The following is a 20,588-nucleotide window of genomic DNA, read 5'->3' as shown; positions in this document are numbered from 1 at the left end:
GGATGAGTGCAACTCCAACAACATTCAAGCTTGACACTATCCAGGACAAAGCAGCCCGCTTGATTGGCACCCCTTCCATAAATATTCACTCTTCATCACCGATGCACAGTGGCAGCAATGTGCACCATCTATGAGTTGCACTGCAGGAACTCACCAAACCTCCTTAGAGAGCACCTTCCAAACCCATGATAGCTACCATCAAGAAGGACAAGGGCAGCAGATACATGGGTAGACCACCATCTGGAAGTTCCTCTCCAAGCCACTCCCAATCCTGGCTTGGAAATATATCGCTGTTCCTTCACTGTCGCTGTCTCAAAATCCTGGAACTCCCTCCCTAACAGCACTGTGGATGTACCTACACCACATGGACTGTAGCGGTTCAAGAAGGCAGCTCACCACCCCTTCTCAAGGGCAATTAGGGATGGGCAATAAATACTGGTCTAGCTAGCGATGTCCACATCCCATGAATGAATACAAAAAAACTCAGATAAGGGCTTTAATGGCACGGCATACAGGAGAACACTGATGGACGTGCACACCATGATGCTTGGTGCATTGACTGGCCTGTCAGAGAGCCTCTTGTCACTGCCAAGGTGCATGGAGGAGTCCAGTTCTTGTAGTGATCAACAACATCTCAGTACTTCCAGATGCAGCTATGGTCCACTCTCTGGTGGTCAATGTCTCAGCTTTCAAGGCAGCACAAAAGAAACCACCCAAAGTCTCGGTGCTGTAGTGAAGCTCAAGTGGAGGTCATGAAATCCATGCTTGCTGCCATGCAAGTTCAGACTGCAGCTATCATGGTTACAGCTCTCATTGTTCACAGCAGTCCAGCAATTTGTCCTCTAATAGATGACTATGGTTGCTGAGGCAATGCCCTGGGGAATAGCAGTGAATCTGTGGTACATGAACCTTCTGTGCTCTCTCGGGGTGACAGAATTCATGCTCCCAGCACTGCCACTCTGTGAGTGCCGTTGCTGTTGCCTCTCAATGAGTTAGCTTGATTGCTGCTGCCCATGCTGAGGTGATGCAACTTGAACCCAGACCCTCACAGCCCAGAGCTGCTCGAAAGCATCCTGAAAGGCTATTTGCAGTCTCCACCAGTGAACATCAACAGCCTTCCACTAGCCATTTTCAACTACAGGATTCATTGCATAGGAGCTCTGGACCAGGCAAAGGTACTCACAAGACAGGTGCTAAGAGTGAATAATTACATTTTCTTTCTATTTTTAAGTGTGGTTTGTTGGAGTTGTTATGGAAATGTTTGTTGTTGGTGATTTGTATTGCAGGATTTTGTCTGTCAGGACACTGTAATAGGAGGCACAGATGGGTGGGAGGATGAGAATTATAGAGCGATGCAGGTGACGGGCTGATGTTTAAAGGCAACCAGAGTTTCATTAGGTGCTCAAGAACCTGGAGTGGATAAGTCCTGGATGCCTCCTTCCTGCAACCTCTTCTTCCTCCTACTCCTCAGGATGCTTGGTGACAATGGTTGAGCCCTTATAATAATGAGGTTGTAGAGGACACAGCAGACCACCATGAATGGAGACACACTTTTGCAATTAGTAATGGGTTAGCCCAAGCAGTTCAGGCAGCAGAACCATTGCTTAAGAACACCAATGGTCTTCCAAAATATTCCTGGTGGCCCTCATTGTCCTCGCATGATTGGGTGGTGAAAGCGGGGTTGTTAGTCATGTCTCCAAGCAAATGGCCTCTGGCTCTTCAAGGAGATCCAAAGACAGTGAGAATGACAGACTGCCTCAGGATGAAGGCTTCATGGCTGCCAGGTGAGTGGCCATTACCCACATGGTGATTTTGTCATGATCACACACCAATGGTATATTAATGAACTAGAACCCTTTGCAGTTCCACTGCATTCTCCTGTTAACACGTGGGATCTAATGAGCCATGTTGATGCAGTCAAGAGCTCCTTGCACTATTGGGAATCCTATTACCCTGGCTGCTTATCCTGCTTCTCTCTGGTTAGAGAGAAAACAATGAACTCTCCTCTCTTTATGAACATCGCCTTCATTATTTCTTGGATGCATTGATGGACAGTGAACTGGGATATGTTTGCAATGTCGTAAGCTCCCACCTAGAAGGATCCAGTCACATAGAAGTTTAGGGCCACAATGACCTTGCTAGCCATTAGCAACACTGTCCTCACTCTTCTGTGAGGCTGCAGATCCTGTGAGAGGAGGTGGCATAGTTTTCTGACCATCTCCCTTGGTGAAGCTTAGCAACGTAAGACATTTATTCTCGTGGAGTTAGAGGTTAGAGAAGTGCCCCTGAAAACCCTTGGTTGGTAAGGCTCTCTGTAGAGATTTCTCCTCTTCCTCCCTCTGCACACAGCTTCCCCTTTCTGCAGCCTCAGCTCCATTTCTCTGTTAGACACATAGGCCCTGCAACCAGATCCCCCAAAATTGTTGCAACCTGTGTATGGACAGGTCACAAACTTCCTCTATCCTCCCTGTATGGATGCAGCAAAACTCCTTTCCAAATCAAGTAATTCACCAGAACTCCTCTAAAACACGCTACACACTTTGTTAAATTTTGCAAGTGCAACAGTAAGTCAAAAACATCTCCCATGCAGGTTGGATAACTAGCTATTTAAATAGCTCTCGTGGGCGTCCCTCATGCAGCTATGATTGTTAGCACAGATATTGACTAAACCTCCACGGTCTAAATTTGTAGATCAAATAGCCTAACAGGCTATTTGACATTATGAACTGCCCACTGTGAAGTTTTCTGACATAGGGAAGGCATGTCTGCATGAACGCCATTCCCAACATGGCATGCCACACTGGAAGCAGCTGGAAGCACTGCGCACACCATTTTCAGGGCCTCTGGCTTCTGTATCACCAGCTGCCATGGAGCTGAATTTTGTGATTAATTCAGGAGTATGTGTATTTTAAAAATTAAAACTATTTTCTGGAAAAATATAGTTACATTGAGGATTATCACAAGCACAAAAGAGTGTTTTAAGACTTTTGTTGTGTCACATGAGCACCTTTAACCTCTCTGGACATGACTCTAACTCCCATTTTTAAAAATCCCAAAGTGGTTTTTAAGTTGCCTTGACCCCAATTACTGCCTTTTTCATTGTTGAATCAGGAAGCCACTATGAATATTTAGTTCTATAACTTGTTAGAACGAGGATATGTATCTTTATATAATATTTTCAAATTTGCTGACAATTGCTGCACAGAAAGAAAACCTGCTTTTACAATTTCCATTTGGTGTGGCAGGCAATCCAGCCATAAAGCACCTGAATATGGCAGATTTACTGCAGGATTGGGAGGAGAGAAGCATAACTGGTCACAATGTTATCACCTAGGCAATAAAGTTGGTATCAAACTGAAGTATGATAACATCATTTTGCCTAATGGAAAATATCTTAACACCTGGAAGTCAAACGAGGTGAACTGGAGAACGGCTGTAAGATATTCGTCCTCTGTGTAGTCTTCCTACCTGTATATTCTTTCCAGTGGCGAACAGCTCAGAAGCATAAATAAATCAAATAAAACAAGTTATTAATTGCAGTATTGTGTTTAAGAGGGCATCCATAGCTCAAAATGGACAAAAACAAGTCATGAAGGGAGGGATGGTTTCATTTTCATCTCTATTCTCCCCAGTGTCGAGCATTAGGATCAGCGTAGGCTCGATTGAATATAATTATAAAGGTAATAAGAAGCAGTGAATGCTCAGCACATCAAGCAGCATCTGATGGAAAAGAAAATTGACCAGCTTTCATCAGAACTGGAAAAAGCTAAAGATTTAAGAGGTTTCAAGCAAGTACAGACACAGGGAAAGGAGGGACAGAAGGAAAGAAAAAAATGAAAGGTTTATGATAGGGTGGAAAAGAGGAGAGATTGAAACAGAGTGAATGCTGATGCCGTCAAAAAGGGATTGAAATGAGTGAGGAAACTTAAATCAGTTTAGAGAAGTTGTTAATGGCAACAGTAGAATCATCACCAACAGCTGCTATCTGAAAGAGAGAAGAAGTGGTTGCAATCTGACATTGTTGAACTGTTGAGTCTGGAAGGCTATAACGGCCTAATCAAAGGATGAAGTGCTTTTCCTCACAGATCCTCATCAGAACAGTGTAGGAGCCCAAGGGTGGACAGGCCAGAGTGGGAGCAGGATGGAAAATTAAAGACAGGTGACCAAAAGATCAGGGTTACGCTTGTGGGGCGAGTGGAGGTGTTCTGCAAAGCAATCACCCAATCTGCATTTGCCTCCTAACGGAGAAGAGGTCACATTGTGAGCAACAAATATAAGATACAGTATCAAAAAGAAAATAAGTAACATTAAATATACTTTTAAATAATGTTTCTACTGAAAGGTACCCTTGGGACCCTTTTGGGCATCTGCAATCGCTTGAAACCTGTTACATCTCTAAATTTCTTATAGATCTGAAGAAAGGTCATCAACCTGAAACTTTGTTTATCTCTCCACATTTGCAGCCTGACCTACTGAGTATTTATAACTTTTTCTGGTTTTGGATCAGGTTTCCAGCATCCTCAGTATTTTTCTGTATAATTGCAGAGGTGATGAGAAATCCAGGACTTCTCATGATGTTCAGCTAGGGAAGAACAATCAAAAATTGGAATTAGTTTGCATCAAATTTGACAAAAGATTGTGGAGCTGAAGAAAGCATGTCCATTCATAAGAAAGGGTTTGAAATTGCACTTAAGATTCAGATTTGCAAATAGGTACATGGAGGTTCAGGTTTAATTTTAAATCACCATAATAAGGAGTAGTTAGATACTGGGTTAACTTCAATGTTGCTGATGCTGAAATTAAATAGTGACATATGAGCTCCATTTGAAGTATCTGAACCAATATTCATGGCATTGGATCGAATGTTAGAGTTTTCCCACTGCACCACTGCAATATCAATAGAAAGACCATGAGTTGGATTTAATACAGCCCATCACAGCAGGAAACTTGGTGGCCAGGCCCATTTAATTGTGGGAGAGGCCACATGTCGGTCTCCCAGTGATGGAAAAATTTCATGTGATTAAATCAGAGGCAGGAAGGGGCCCATGGGGATACTCACCTGCTCACAGCGGGATGCCAATTAAGCTAATTATTGAGCCAGTTGACACCATTTATCCCTGAGCCCACCAGAATTTAGTGGTAACTCAGGGGATTAGAGAGGCAGGCTGTCCTGTGCCTCCCAAAGGCCACATGCTGGGTGTGTCTGCAGCCTGCTGGGAAGGTGGCCCAGTGCCCGATCGAAGGACCCAGCATCAGGAACATGGGACTGCTGAAAGCCACCCCTGCCCTTGCCTCTGACCAACCCCCCCCCGCCCCCCCCCCAAACCCCTCTTGCAGCCACTACCCCCATCTGTCCTTACCTGAAGATTTGTGGTGAAGAGCCTGGAGCTCTACCAGTAACTATCACTGCTCCCAGTGGCGCTGCAGGCAATGGCGAGCTGCCAGCCTCATATTGGCCAGCAACTTGGGGGGTGGGTAGATTTCCACCCCTCTGGGCCCTAAATGCCTGGTAAAGTCCAAACCTAGCCAGTTATTTTGGTTGGGCCTCCTGCTCAGAAACCTCTGGTTTTCCCATGACTTCTCCAACCAAGGGACTGGACCCATGTCAATTACATTAAATTTTGCTGCATAATTCCCTAAAGCAAATAGAACCAAAATTTATTGAAGATCTGATTGTAAAACAGAATGATATTACATTTTTGCTGAATTCCTTCAAGCAAGAGCTGGAACTGCTTTTGGCTGGGGTGAAGATCATCTCATATGAGGTAATAATGCATAACATTAATCAGGGCCAGATTGATCTCCGGACTAGTTTTAATTGCCTAAGGGAACCGAAGAGGAACTTTCCAGAGTTTGTCCCCTAATTGGCTGTGTGTTTTAGTTGGTTTCTCGCCTCTTCTAGACTATATGGTTTCCAGATAGAGTGGAATGGGGCGTGAAAGATTTGTAAGACACATACATCTCATTTACATGGGAGAGGTTGGATGGACCAGTAGGTATTTTTCTGTCTCCAGGTTTTTCTTATATTTTGTATTTATGCTTCAATATAGATTGCATAATAATTTCATACAGCTAGATTTTCAACAAAGCTGAATGAGATGTATAAGAAAATAGCCATGCTTTCTGTGAAAAGTGTTAGACAATTTCATGCTGTTCGAGGTTAATAACTATCAGCTGTTCAAAAGTCTCCCATTTATGTAACTAAATTAACACATTTGGTCAGTTTATGACATTGTTAAAAACATGACAATTCATGGAAAATATATGCAGTTTATTTAATTTACTTGCCTCTGAACAAAGTATGCGTGAGGGAAAAATGGGCTTTGAAGTGGGAGAAACTATACTGTTTCCATGGAGTGACTTGTGTGTCCACATACATTTCTGCTGGGCTAATCATCCATCATCCTGCCATAAAGCTTCTTGGGTGTTGCCACTGTGTCCCTTGTGTAGTCATTTGTAATAAAATAATAACCATCTGGTATTCCTGTAACTATTAATTAGTTACATTTGAAAGTAAAATAATTTTTGAACAAATAAATAAAATTTCATTGATTTTTAAATGTTATTTATTATTTGTTTTAACCTAAACCAGTGTGTTTATGTGCACAATGCTCCCATGTGCGTTTCAAGCTCTACTAGCCTTTTCAGTTTTCACTTAATTCTCAACAATGTTATTCCTGCAAATTCTTTGTTTTACTGGCTATTCAGTGCCGCTGGCTATACTGTAAAACAACAAAAAATACGTTGGCTCTGATTATTAAAGAATAAATTAAATTAAGAAATACTAATGCTGTACCTGAATTCACAAGGCTGAAAGTGGGAAAAAAAAACAGAATGATCATAGGCATATGTGGATGGCCTTGCACAAAGATAGTGAGCAGTTTGTATGTATGATTATATATTATTAGGCAGCTTATATCGTGGATTTTTTGTCGTTGGTTCAGTTGTCTACCATAGTGGAAATCATGATGCCATGCTTATGAATATGATTCTATACCTTGTTAATTACGAATGTCAATCGATTATATTCAGGGCAGGATTTATTATTTGTTTTTCCTGCAAATCTGTCAAATGTATTTCATGATTTTAATTTGGTTCAATTTCCTCATCATCATCCCTCCATTTCTCTTCTCAATGGGTTGTCATATTCAGAATGCAAGGAGAAAGATTTTTCACTTTTCCAAGGCTTCCAGTGTCTTTGCTGCTCAATGCATTCAGCATCAGACATACTTGATGTAAGATGTGTATAAAGTTTTCTTTGAGGGGGGAAACCACTTTAGGAAGGCATCTCACCTGGAGGCCTGGCTTGCAGCTGATTAAATCCATCATGAGACTCCAGGGAGAAGCTAGCATTATAATGGAGAAATACCATTGAAATTTGAAACTGTGACCACAACAGTCTGAAGGAATCACCTTAACCATTACTCTACCTGTCTTCTGCCAGAAGTATAGCAGTGAACAGTGATTGTTCTGATCTTCATAGTTCGATACGGGATTATGAAATGTTACAAGAGACTCCCAGCTGTAAACCCAATGTATCATTTTATGATATATTTCGAAGTGTTTTAAATAAGCATTAAAGTAATACTGCTGAAAATCTGCATAGCCTTTTTGTGAATTCATAATAACACATTTAAAGACATAAATATACAGAACTTTTTGTGAAATCCTAGAAAATAAGCCTGTGTTCTCTGTTTTTATCTGTATCAGAAAGTTGCGACTTATAAATTATAATAATTATGGTAATTTTTGCATTCAATTTACTGCAGCCCCTAATGCTGACAGATGTGTGGTGCTTCATGTGGACTTCTGGTCTTTATCCAACTCTATTTTTTTCCTTCTAGTTCCACAAAATGTGCCGACTCCCTCAAGGATTCGCAGTATAAATGGTTACAGAGTTGAGGTGAGCTGGGACGAGCCTGCTGAGGTCAGAGGTGTAATTGAGAAGTACATTTTGAAAGCATACAATGAGGACAGTCCCAGCACGCCCCTCATCAGGGCCAACTTTACTGACACCCGTTCCCTGGCAGGTAAACTCTACAGACTGATGAAATAACCAAGAAAATTATTGTGTAATGAGTGTAATGCAGACTGTGCCTTAATTGAATTAAAGGCTGGGTGACACAGATACAGACACCTGTCCAATTACAGACAGGATAAGGTGTTTACTGTTGCTGTATGGGGCTACATGAAGATGACAAGAATCATTCCGCCCACAGATTAACATAATGAAGAGGAACAGATTATAGTAGGTGCTGGCCAAGCAGTCTCTGATGAGGCTGCATAAAATATAGAAGTGTGTTGGTAACATATTTATGCAGGCTGTGTACTTAATATTTTAATTTGGTTGGTTTAAACTGTTATTTTTGTGTAATAAAGTAATTTACACTTGCCAATTTTTGTTTGTTACCTTTATAGGAAACTTGACTGGCCTGATTCCTTTCACAAATTATAGTATAACACTGACTGCCTGCACTATGGCTGGCTGTGCAGAAAGTACAGACACATGGAAACTTACAACACCAGAAGAAGGTAGAGCATTTAGCTTCCACATTTCAATGATGAATAATAAAATAGGTGAATAACTAAAGAATTGCAAAGCCATTTGCTGGAAAACTCCAACCTAATTTGATGACAAAGTACATTGCCAGACCATAATTGTTCCATTTTTGGTGAGAAAATGAATCAAACTCGATACCGTTTAATGACATGCATCTTTAATAGCTGTAATGCAGATTAATGGGCTTTTTAATTGCTGTTACATTGTTCATGCAAGAGCCTCGTCGTTAATATGAGGCATCTGAAAGATTAATGAAAGCTTCTTCATTTTACTACAGCAGAGAAGTAAATCTAGAGACAGTCTGACTAAAAAGAATTGATTGTATGGCAAAGTATGAAATTGGAAATCAAATGCTCGATTTCCATGAGCTTCTTAAACTGACAAAGTATTTTTTTTTTGCTAAGCCTTCTTAGTACGTTCAAGTTTACCACATTATTTAAGCCATTTTATTTAACCTTCAAGTTCATTATTTGGACTGCTTCTGCTGCTTACTGGGATAGGTTTCGATTTTGCCATGATGTCTAAACATAGCCTTGAATATGCTGCATATCCCTGAAGACAGTGCAGACCACAACCCCAGCCATATAAATTTCATTCAAAACTGCAAATGACTTCGAAGTTTTAGTGCCAAGGAACAGATTCTTCTATAGAAACATATAATAGATTTACTTTGCAGTGCTGTGAAAGAGTAATTACCATTTTTAATCTAATTTGGCTACTGTTCCTTGAATACCTAAGTGGAACCATGGAGTGACTTTAACAAGAAATTAAGCACAGAATAAAAATAACACACCCAAATCAACTTGACTTTAAATGCACAAAAATCATTTGAAATCAATTAAATTAGTGATCAGGTGTTATATATTTTTTCAATAAATAACATTAGTAAGAAATAAGACAAGTATTGTAGTTTATGTTATTATTGAACACACTCATGTGAAGAGTAAGCAGCTTTTTTTAAAAATCAATTACTTTTGAACCAGTCTGTTATAATTTATAGTCAATTCTTGCTCCTTATCTTCCTTAATCAAACTACTCATGCCATGAAACAACTACAAAGATGGAATCAATATATAATTTTTTTTTTCGTTTGTGGAATGTGAGCATTGCTGGCAAGGCCAGCATTTATTGTCCATCCCTAATTGCCCTTGAGAAGGTAGTGGTGACCCATCTTCTTGAACAGCTGCAATCCATGTGGCATAGGCACACCCACAGGGTGAGTCCAGGTTTTGTTGACCCAGCAATAGTAAAGTAACAGCAATATGATTCCATGTCAGGATGGTGTGTGACTTGGAGGGCAAATTTCAGGTTGTAGTATTCCCATGCATTTCCTGATCTTGTTTTCCTAGGTGGTAGAGGTTGTGGGGTTGGGAAGGTATTGTTGAAGGAGCATTGGCGGGTTGCTGCAGTGCATCTTCTAGATGGTAGCCACTGCTGCCACCATGGGAGTGAATGTTTAAGGTGGTGGATAAGGTGCGATCAAGTGGGCTGCTTTGTCTTGGATGGGGTTGAGCTTTTTCAGAGTTGTTGGAGCTGCATTCATCCATGCGTGTGGAGGGTATTCAATCATAATCTTGACTTGTGCCTTCTGGATCATGTACAGGCTTTGGTGATCAAGAAATGAGTTACTTGCTGCAGACTTTCCAGGCTCTGACTTTGCGCTTGTAGCCACAGCATTTGTATGACTGGGCCAGTTAAATTTCTGGTCAATGGCTACCCTCAGGATATTAATGGTGGGGGATTCAATGTTGGTAATGCCATTGAATGTCAAAGAGAGGTGGTTAGATTCTCCGTAATTGCAGATGGTCATTGCCTGGCATTAGTGTGGCATGAATGTCACTTACCATTTATCAGCCCATGCTTAAATCTTGTCCAGGCCTTGCTGCATGTGTGCATGGACATCTTCAGTATCTGAAAGGTTGTGAATGGTTCTAACACTGTGCAATCACCTATGAACATCCACACTTCTGACCTTATATTGGAGGGAAGGTCAATGATGAAACAGTGGGGGAGATGGTAGCAGAGTGGTAATGTCATTGGACTAGTGATCCAGAAGCCCAGAGTAATGCCCTTGGGACACAGGTTCAAAATCCACCATGTCAGCTGGGGGAATTTAAATTCAATGAATAAATTTAGAATATAAAGTTAGTCCTGTAATGGTGACCATAACAACCATCATTGTTGTAAAAGTCCATTTGGTTCATTGATGTACTTTGGGTAAGAAAATCTGCCACTCTCACCCTCTCAGGCTTACATTTGACTCCAGGCCCACAGCAGTATGGTTGACTCTTAACTGCCCTCTTCAATGACGTAGTAAACCATTCAGTTCAAGGGAAATTAGGGATGGGCAACAAGTGCTGGCCTTTCAATGCCCACAACCCATAAGAGAATTAAAAATGTTGAAGATGTTTGAGCTCAGGTCACTACTCTGAGGAACTCCTGCAAAGATGTCTTGGAGTTGCGATAGTTGGCCTCCAACAACTAAACCATCTTTTTTGCGCTAGCTATGACTCCAACCAGTGGAGAGTTTTCCCTCGATTACCGTTGACTTCAATTTTGCTGGGCTTCCTCGACTCCACACTCGGTGAAATGCTGCCTTGATGTCAAGAGCTGTCACTCTCATCTCACCTCACCAATTGCTGTGCAGATACATCTATTTGCGTGTTGGAAGAGAGTTCCTTTTCATGCACTAAACATTACCCGTAATAGATTTCCTCGTTATTCCTGTGGACAGTATATGGAAAATTTTGCTTGATGCTTTGAATCACTGTAACAGGTCATTGTCAGGTTCCCATTTCTCCTCCACAGACGCCGATTGACCTTCTGAGTATTTCCAGCATTTTCTGTTTAGCTTTCAGATTTTCAGTGTCCACAGTATTATGCCTTTTGTATTATCGGGCTCACTTTCCAAATTGAAATCATTTCTATTCAGTGCTGAAGAACAAATCAGATCCAGTGTACCTCTATACAGATAACTGCATTTCGTCACTATTACCTAGAAGTTACTGCTAGTTACACTTACTATGCTTGTATGATAGTCCTTTGTCTGCTGGTTTAATGTTGTTAAAATACCAGACAAAGAAATGTCATACGAATAATTTCAGCATTTGTCCACTAATATTACAAACAATCATTTCTAGGCTTTTTGTCCTAATTGGAGGTTTTTGGAAAGTTAATTGTGCTTTAGCTTAACATACTTACCAAACCTGGTGTTTATTACAGAAATTTTACAGCTTCACTTCATTAACCAAATATTTCTAATTAGAAATTCCAGCATTGATTAAAGCAATACCAAGTGAGAATTCTGAAAATATTTTTAATTAAATAAATACCAAGAAAATAAAGCATTATTACTGATTACAAAAACATAGCTATTTCAGGTTCAAATTCTATATACTTTGGGCAATTTGCATCATAAATTATTGCATTTTCACAAAACAGTAACCAATAGCACTTCAACTTCAATACTTAGTGCTTAGGCTGTGTGGGACTCACCCCACTCATATTTATATTAATATTGTTTTAAGATAAAAACAACCACAACAGTTGCAGCCATACGTAATTTTAAATCCTGCCATAACTAATGACTTTTGATTCTTTATTCAAAGAGATAAAAATATTTTAAAGTAAAAAAAAAAGACAAAAAATGGAAAGGCCTAAAAATTGCCAAAAAATGTCATAAAATGGCAAAAATAGAAACCAAACATGGAATAATTATAAAAGAGAACAAATGCATGGTTAAAAAATAACTTTTAGATGCAGCTAATTAATTGGCTTTGTGGTTGCAGGTTTACCTCCCTTTGTAGTTAGAGTTCAGACTCACAGTAGACAAGATTCAGCAAATACACGTCTGACGATTTATCAGAGTTTTATTCAGTTGCTTGGTGAATGTGCCGTTCATATTAACATAAATCTTTGGTTTAGACATATCTATCCTGCCCAGTGAATTGTTGGGCTTCTTGAGATATCATTCTGCCTAATTCAAACTCAGCAACGTTGATACGATGTATTTTCGGAAATGCTACATTGCTACGAGTACGTAGATGTCCAAGATTGTTCTATTTTGTAGTAAACAAACTGGAGACTTTATTTATGCATAATAAAAATATTGAGGTGCATTTTCATTTTGATTACCTGGGCAGCAGTGGTGGAGTCAATTATGCGCCTCTTGGAGAACACATGTGAATTTCATTCCATTGAAATCAATGGAACATAAATCGGCTGGGTTCCACAATGTATAGCTGATCTGTTCTGCTAGTTAACTTGGCCAGGCAATGAAAATTATAATTTACCCCTTGGTCTTCCAACTTTGTTCAGCAAGTCTTTCTTTGAACGTAGTGCTGCATGCAAACCAACAAGTCACAATTGCATGCACACTACAATCACAACCTATAGTAATATTGCTGTCAACAATAAAAGTTTCAGCAGCATAATTTATAAGATAACATGTGATTTATTTTCAAAGCTGCTGCAGATGAGGTCAAATCCAGGAAGTAATTATATTTTCCATTGCATGCCTAATTTGTACATTTACTTTAATATTTAAATTTTCCCATCCCGAAAGTGTTTGCTTGAACTGCGCCACTTATTTGAAAGCTTATACCAAGATTGACGTTAATAGGACCATGAAGTAATACAAACTGCATGCTAACTGTTCACCTACAGCAAAGCCTATTGATTTTTTTTCATGAAGTGCTGGGATTGTGTGATATGCAGAGTCTGTTATTGACATTTGGTCTTGACTTGGGTAACTAAATTTTGACCTGGGGCATGTAGCGTATTCATCATGGAAAAACTTCCATGCTGAAAAATGTGCTGACACCTCTTGATGTTTATATTCAAAATTGATGCAATTTAATCCCATACAGATGCTGTAGAACTGAGACTGATATTGTGTGTTTATATTGTAATAACCATGTCTGAAGATGCAGTTATTTTGCTTTAATATATCTTTATTATAAAGTCACTGAACTGTACAATGGATGTGATAAATGAAACAGCAGTATTGTTACTCTATTGAAAACAAAATTAAGGCATGCAATTTGTTGTGTTTTACAATTAAATCTGTGATGTATAATTTTATGTTCTGAAAACAGAAAACTCAAATTTCTAAGTTTGTCAAAAATATTTTAGATTGGTGAAATAAAATAACTCCTTAAAGGATAGTTCAAATCTAAGAATAATTGTGTACAAGCTTAAAGATAATGTAGAATTAATATTATTTTCACTTTTCATAAAATTGAGCAAAGTTGCTGGTGTAAGAAGTATATGGTTGCTAAATCAAGATTTTTAAGACCACATTTTATCTCCTTCATAGCTATACAGCAGGTTTGGCTGACAGCTATTGAAAGATAATGGCCCTTAACTTCTGTGGAGTGGTGTTCAGAGTGAGGGATCGCAGGGTGGGGGGTGGGGGGGTGGGTGGGGGGTTTGGGGGATTAATCGCAGGTAGTTGGAACGGGAGTGTCCCGTGGGAGGGGATGGTGGGGGGTTCAGTCCTATAGTTACCTAGAAGTTAGAAGTGTTTTTAATTCTTCTAACTTCTTCTGTAATTATTACTGGAAGACAGTTGGAACCATATGAAGTTTGCAATTTATATCGTACTTCTGGATGGTTCCCAATGCAGGGCAATTGCCCAATGGAAGTTTGAACTTCCCAAGAACTTGCCATACAGTCCTTATCTGGGGACCTCTGGGGAGGCAGTGGGGATAGGAGGGGGTGGGATTCCCCAGCCCATCTTTTCCAAGTTTTGAGCTAACGCTGCAAGCTTCCACAAGCTGCACTTGCTGGGACTAAACTATCCTATTAGAGACAATAAAGAAAGGAGATATTGATGTTAAAATTGATCATCTTTAATGAAACTGTCTCCCCCATGAATTGCTGTAATATGAAGATTTTGAAAGTACCACCTAAAATTAAATAGGTAGCTAAAACATGGGAGTTTTTTAAACCTTAGTGAAGCTTTTCAGGTGATTTTCAGACATGTTGATCTACCTGAAAAGAAAACTCTTACCACAATACAAAATCTTTCATTTGTAAGTTTGATAATGAATATACAAAGGCTATTCAACCTTTGAGCTGTAACAGGTGACATTGATACCGTAATTACTTGAATTCCATTCTTCGCACTAGGTCGTTGGCAGGATCCAGAAAGAAAAACCAGTAAAACTTGGGAATGACTGGAACAAAAACAGAATTAACTGGAAAAACTCAGCAGGTCTGGCAGCATCGGCGGAGAAGAAAAGAGTTGACGTTTCGACTCGAAACGTCAACTCTTTTCTTCTCCGCCGATGCTGCCAGACCTGCTGAGTTTTTCTAGGTATTTCTGTATTTGTTTTGGATTTCCAGCATCCGCAGTCTTTTTGTTTTTATCTTTGGGAATGACTGGTCCTGGTCTGTACTGGAATTCCATTTTAAGGTATACAAGAACAGCTCGGACCAGTGTGAGTCATTTCCCAAGTCTTCTTGACTTTCCTTCTGCATATGGTGATCAGTTGTAGAAATATCAGTCACATTTCTCTTTCCTAGGGTATGGAAGACAATTTTGCACCGACACTGCCTGGTGTTGGAGATCAACTAATTCACCTATTGGGAGGAATCTTGTTGAGGCACGGTTCTGGTACACCACCATCCTACCTAAGTACATACCCTTCCCACCTCCAAGTTCGTCACAAGCGACAGCAGAAGGTTCCCCCAATTGGGGATCAAAGATTAAACCTCCTTATCTGTACAGTTCTACTTATCACTGGATAAATTTGCCAAATGAACATTCCAAATCAAATTTGTAAATCAAACTATGCCATAGGGCAGCATTTTGCCGTCAGCGAGTGGGGAGGCGGGGCCTGCTAGCTGACGCCTAAAATTACACGCGGTGACGTCGGGCGGGCACCCTGACATCACCGCACATCATTCAGATATTCAGTTCGGCAGGCGGGCAGCCGAGTCGGCTGCGTGCCCGCTAAACTGTCAAAGGCCTATTAAGGCCTGTTAAAAAGTAATTAAAGTAATTAACTAAGCTGCCCGTCCAACCTTGAGGTTGGTGGGCTGGCGAAGAGCCCAGGCAGCCTTCGCATTTTTCATGAAACCTCATCCAGGCAGGATGAGGTTTCATGAAGTGTTTATTAAATAAAACTTTTTGAAATAAATAATGGACATGACAGTTTCACATGAGGGGACATGTCCTTAAAATTTTTACCCACATTTATTCAAATTTCCATTACCCACATTTAAACAAATCTCCCTGAGGCACCTCCACACCTCAGGGAGATCTCTGTGCTCTTTCGCGTGCATGCGCGAAAGAGCACAGGGAACTACTCAGGGAATCCCACAACCCCCCCGCCCGCACAGGGAGCGCTCAGCGATTCTGGGCATGCATCACGATGGACGGGCCTTAATTGTCCCACCCATGTAAAATGGCAGCGTGGATCCGATCCTGCAAGAGAGAGGGAAGAATGTCAATGAGTGTAGTCAATCTGTTTGGGTTATGGGTCATGGTTGAATAGCTGACAGTGTATGCAAGCTGTGAGATGAGAATGTGAATTGGTGCTAAATGTGTGAAAGTGGGATAAAGCTATGAATGTTGGATATGAGTTATGATTGATAGAAATTGTTCATAGGTGAGTGATGATGGTGTGGGGCAGTTCATGGGATATGCTGCTTGAAGATGATCGTTGATCTTTACCACTCATGTGCTGTCATTGAACTTCTTACTGCGCTGCATCCAGGCCCTCGGAGCTACAATTATAGCATTGACTGCTCCAGCTGTCTGATCCCACTGTCTCCATAAGGCTTGTGTGGTCCCATGTGAAAAGATGACATCTCTGCTTCTCCACCCACCTGCATCAAGGCCTCCACTGTAAATGGAGAAAATGGAGAACCTTGAAATCTGCTGTCTGCCATCCGTGTGTCATTCCCTGATCAAAATCAGTTATTGGATGATTTCCAGAGTCTGCTTCTGCTAAAATGCACGTGTTTAAAAGGTGCAGATTGAATTTAAGTAGTGTAGACTAACTTTAACTTGTGCCAGACTGTCACAATTTTTCACCCTTCTGCTGGGGCGTGCGTCCATCCAACAGCACAATTAGCACTGGCTGCACACTGCAATAATTTAAATTAGCAAGCAGCATGAAGCGTATCGGAAGCAACAGGCACAGGCTAATCATGCATTGTGATCTCCATGCTTGTTTATGGGCATTATCAAAATCTGCAGCCTATTTGTCTAATATTATTATTATTGTTTTATTTTAGCTCCAAAAGATGTTCAGCCTCCAAATGCTATGTCTTTTCCTACATCGTTACTGGTATCATGGCCTTTACCAAAGCAACCAAATGGTATTATCACCCATTATACAATGTTCAAAGATGGTAAACTGATCTACACAGGCAATGAGCAAACATACAATATCACTGGTAAGTTTTGCATTTTGTATTAATAATCCGGCCCAATGTAATTAAACTCTTAAGTTAAAAATGTACAATCTTTTATTGTTCTAAGTTGAACATTAAAAGTATAAATGTCTGGTAATTCATTCACAGAATTAGAAAATAAAAAGTATTGGTATAATCTAGTTATGCAACATTTAAATCATCTAGTGGGATAACTAGTTCACCTTGATATATTTTTATGTTGCACTGTTACAGGTAATGCAATCAAAGGGTGAATTATTCTCTAGTCTCTAATTTCACATGCATTCAGAATTAATCCAAGATGCAAAAGAGGCTGAGGTCACCACCACACCCCTTATTCAAATAAACTGACTTTATGCGATGCATTTCCTTCATTTCTACTCACTTAAAAGTCAATTTAAAAAATAAAGGAAGCTCAGTTGTGAAGGACCATAGTGCGCTTGTTTCTGTGGCTCCCATTTAGTGTCAAATCTTGTGGAAGCAACAGGGCACTTGGCAGCTAGCTGGAGAACTGATGAGAGCCCCATGTCAACTTCTTTTCAGGAAGGCTCGTTACACTTTGTTCCATTCAGGCACTTAACAGGCCAGTGGCAGGTCCTGGGAATGAGTACCCATAGGAGGTGGAAGTCCTGCTTGCTGAGATCTGCTGGCCAATCAGAGGGCAGCAGCTCTATTGAATGGCAGCGTCACCAGGGGCGACACCCACCCGAGGCCTAGAGGTGAGCGATGGCAGGAGGTCGTAGGGTGTGGGTCGGGGGGGAGGGGTGATGGGCAGTAAGACCATGGTGTTTGGCTTTTAGTGGACCCTTCACCTCCCAATGCCTGGTCCCTTGATCAGGCACTGAGTGCCTCCCACCCCCACCCTTGCAGCCCGTAAAGAATCCTGCACAGGTTTGACTGTCATGCTCCCCACGTGGTAGTTAGTGCCAGTGGCTACAGAATGAGCCCCTGAAGTGGGTTTTAACTGCCCACTTGAGGGCCTCAATTGATGGCAGGCAGGAAAGCCATCCACAGGACTTCACGCCACGGACTTAATTAGGGTGGAGCTGAGAGGTTGCCCACTCACCACCCTCCTGCCTGAATAAATACCCCACCCCCCCACCACCAAACTCGCCACAGGGGAGGGAACATACAAGATTCTGTCTTCGTTTCCATTTGTAATATTTGTTCCACGCACCACTCTGTAATGTACTTTGAACAGTTATTTACCAATATTTCTGCAGCAGATTTATTCATTTTGTCTCTTAAGAAATGTTTAAGACCCTAATCCTCCCTTTTTCTGCTTCCCTGTTAATTCAGTTCTCAATAACTACTGGTTCTGTCCCTGCAGTCTTCCACCTTTATAATTTTCCATCTTTCCACTCAATTCCCATGACCTGCTGCCTTTGCCCTTTTCTTTTTGGTTTTGTCCATGACAATTTCAGCCCTTTTCATTTCCTATCATCCAAACAGTTTCATATCCCTGTCCCTTTTTTTCATTTTTTTATTTAATCAACCAGCTGTGTCCTTCATCTTATCCCAGCTTTATCCCCATAATCTACAAACCCAGTTATTCATCAACGCAGATGTTATTGTGACATCACAACAGCTGCTGATACAAAACTATTATTGATTTGTAGCCTTTAGTTATTTTTTTAATTCTCTTTACAGTTTGCCCAGCTAAAAGGGCAACTTCAGACCCAATCTCTGCTGACTATGCTACTTTGCATCTGTCTATCTGGTAGTTTGTGAAAGCAATTCTGTTTTCCTCTTTCTCTAATCTTCCCACCTTTCTGGTGAGGGAGTGTGCAGCCTCTCTGAATGAATCTTAACTACCGACTGGAATTATGCATTCCTTCAATTCCATAGCTTTGTATTGACTTTTCCTTTGTTGTACTTACTTGTAGCCAATATTTCAATTTTCTGCTGCCGTCCTTGGCTATACTTCCACTGGTACATTGCCCACTCTTCATGTGTATCCGAGATGGCATCAGCACTCAGCCTGATTCTGACCCCATCCAAAGGCCATTTATCTCCACTCAAGCACAGGGTGTGGGATGGTGATCAGGAGTGCAAGCTCATTTTCTTTCCCAGCCCAAGGGGACTGAGGCAAACTTAAGTGGCACTACAGTCACCCAAGGCTGAGTCTTCTAGAAAAGACTATGCTGCCAGTGCAACAATAAAGGAGGAGTGATATTGGATAGAATAACAATAGATAAAGAGGCAGTACTTAAAAGGTTGGCAGTTCTCAAAGTAGAAAAAGTCACTCAGTCCGAATGGGCCAAATTCTTAGTGACTGAGGAAGATAAGGGTGAAAACATTGGAGCCCCTGGCCACAACCTTCCAAGCATCCTTAGATATGGGGGCAGCGTCAGAGGACTAAAGGATTGAAAACATTACACTTCTGTTCAAAAAGGGAGAGTGGTAAACCTGGCAACTATAGACCAGTCAGCACAATGGCAATAGTGGGAAAGTTTTAGAGAAACTGGGTTCTGTAGTGCCCATTGCAGGAGGCTACATAGTGGACAAGCCCATTTTGCCTGGGCTCCACATGGTCAAATAATTGATAAATGAGTACTATCAGTAAACTCAATCATAAGAATACAAGAAATAGGAGCAGGAGTATGTCGTGATATGCCTTTAAAGGGTATCAGCATGACATCACTAGAAGGGAAATGTATCATATTCCCCAGTCTTAGTTTCACTTTTGCTTTGAGCATAGCACACACACACAGCTCTGATGCCTTCAAGCTTTATACCTAAGTATTGCTGTTCTCATGTGCCAGTCTTAATAAATTAACCCACAACATGTTAACGTAATCCCTTATGGGCGATTGGTGCCTTGTGTCTTGTACAGTAAATAAGCCCAAGGTATTATATCATTATAATAAGAGGACAGAATAGACCACATGTCTCATCAAGCCTGCTGTGCCATTTAATATGGTCATGGCTTACCTTGGGCTTCAATTCTATTTTCCCAACTGCTCCCCATATCCCTTAATTCTTGAGGCACCAAAAATCTCAACATTTATTGTAACTGTTTTAAGAATGCTTTCTGGTGCAGCTTACCATTTCTTTCTCTCAGTAATTAATCAGGATCAAAACTTAAAAAAGAAGAAAAACTTGCATTTACATAGCGCCTATCACAACCTCAGGATAGATCAAAGGCCTGAATCTTCCAAAGAGTGGCCATCATTGTTGGATTGATGCTCCCCTTGATCTTTTCTCTGACTTGACGCTGTTCCACATTTCTTGCTGGGTCTTTCAAGCCCAGCTTTACCAGAAATGTGGAGCGCACGTCCCTCGGAGAGCTCCATCGCAGCTGAGTAGAGTTGGAGGAAGATAGGACATGCTCATTTTACAGCAGTAGCTGCTGTGGTTTAAAGGTCCAGTTTGAATGTTAGGGAATGAAAGTTGTTGGATGGGTGAATGGGTGAGTGCATGAATGAATGAATGGGTAGAGTAGTAAGGTGGGTAAGGTGAGTTGGCAGGCTGAGTAAGGTAAGAGTGTAAGTGGGTAAGGTTGCTGAAGTGATAGGTGGGTAGGGTATTAGCTGGGAAGGGTGGTAGGTGGGTAAGGGGGTAGACAGGTAGGGTGGCTGATGTGAGATGGTAGATGGGTAGTGTGGCAGGTAGGGTGGTA

General features: G+C 40.9%; 1 protein-coding gene across 1 annotated transcript in view; it reads left to right on the top strand.

Moving 5' to 3' along the window:
• The window catches only part of ush2a (Usher syndrome 2A (autosomal recessive, mild)), a 1,196,697-nt gene that overhangs the window by 528,353 nt on the left and 647,756 nt on the right, over positions 1-20,588 (top strand). The window contains exons 29-31 of the mRNA XM_041207243.1: positions 7,845-8,030; positions 8,419-8,532; positions 16,808-16,969. Coding sequence (XP_041063177.1) covers positions 7,845-8,030; positions 8,419-8,532; positions 16,808-16,969 — 462 coding nt within the window. The remainder of the gene's footprint in view (positions 1-7,844; positions 8,031-8,418; positions 8,533-16,807; positions 16,970-20,588) is intronic.

Source organism: Carcharodon carcharias, chromosome 2, assembly GCF_017639515.1.
Source record: "Carcharodon carcharias isolate sCarCar2 chromosome 2, sCarCar2.pri, whole genome shotgun sequence".
In the NCBI taxonomy this organism is placed as follows: domain Eukaryota; kingdom Metazoa; phylum Chordata; class Chondrichthyes; order Lamniformes; family Lamnidae; genus Carcharodon; species Carcharodon carcharias.
The sequence above is the reverse complement of the archived record's forward strand: the minus strand, read 5'-3'. Positions and strand labels throughout refer to the sequence as shown.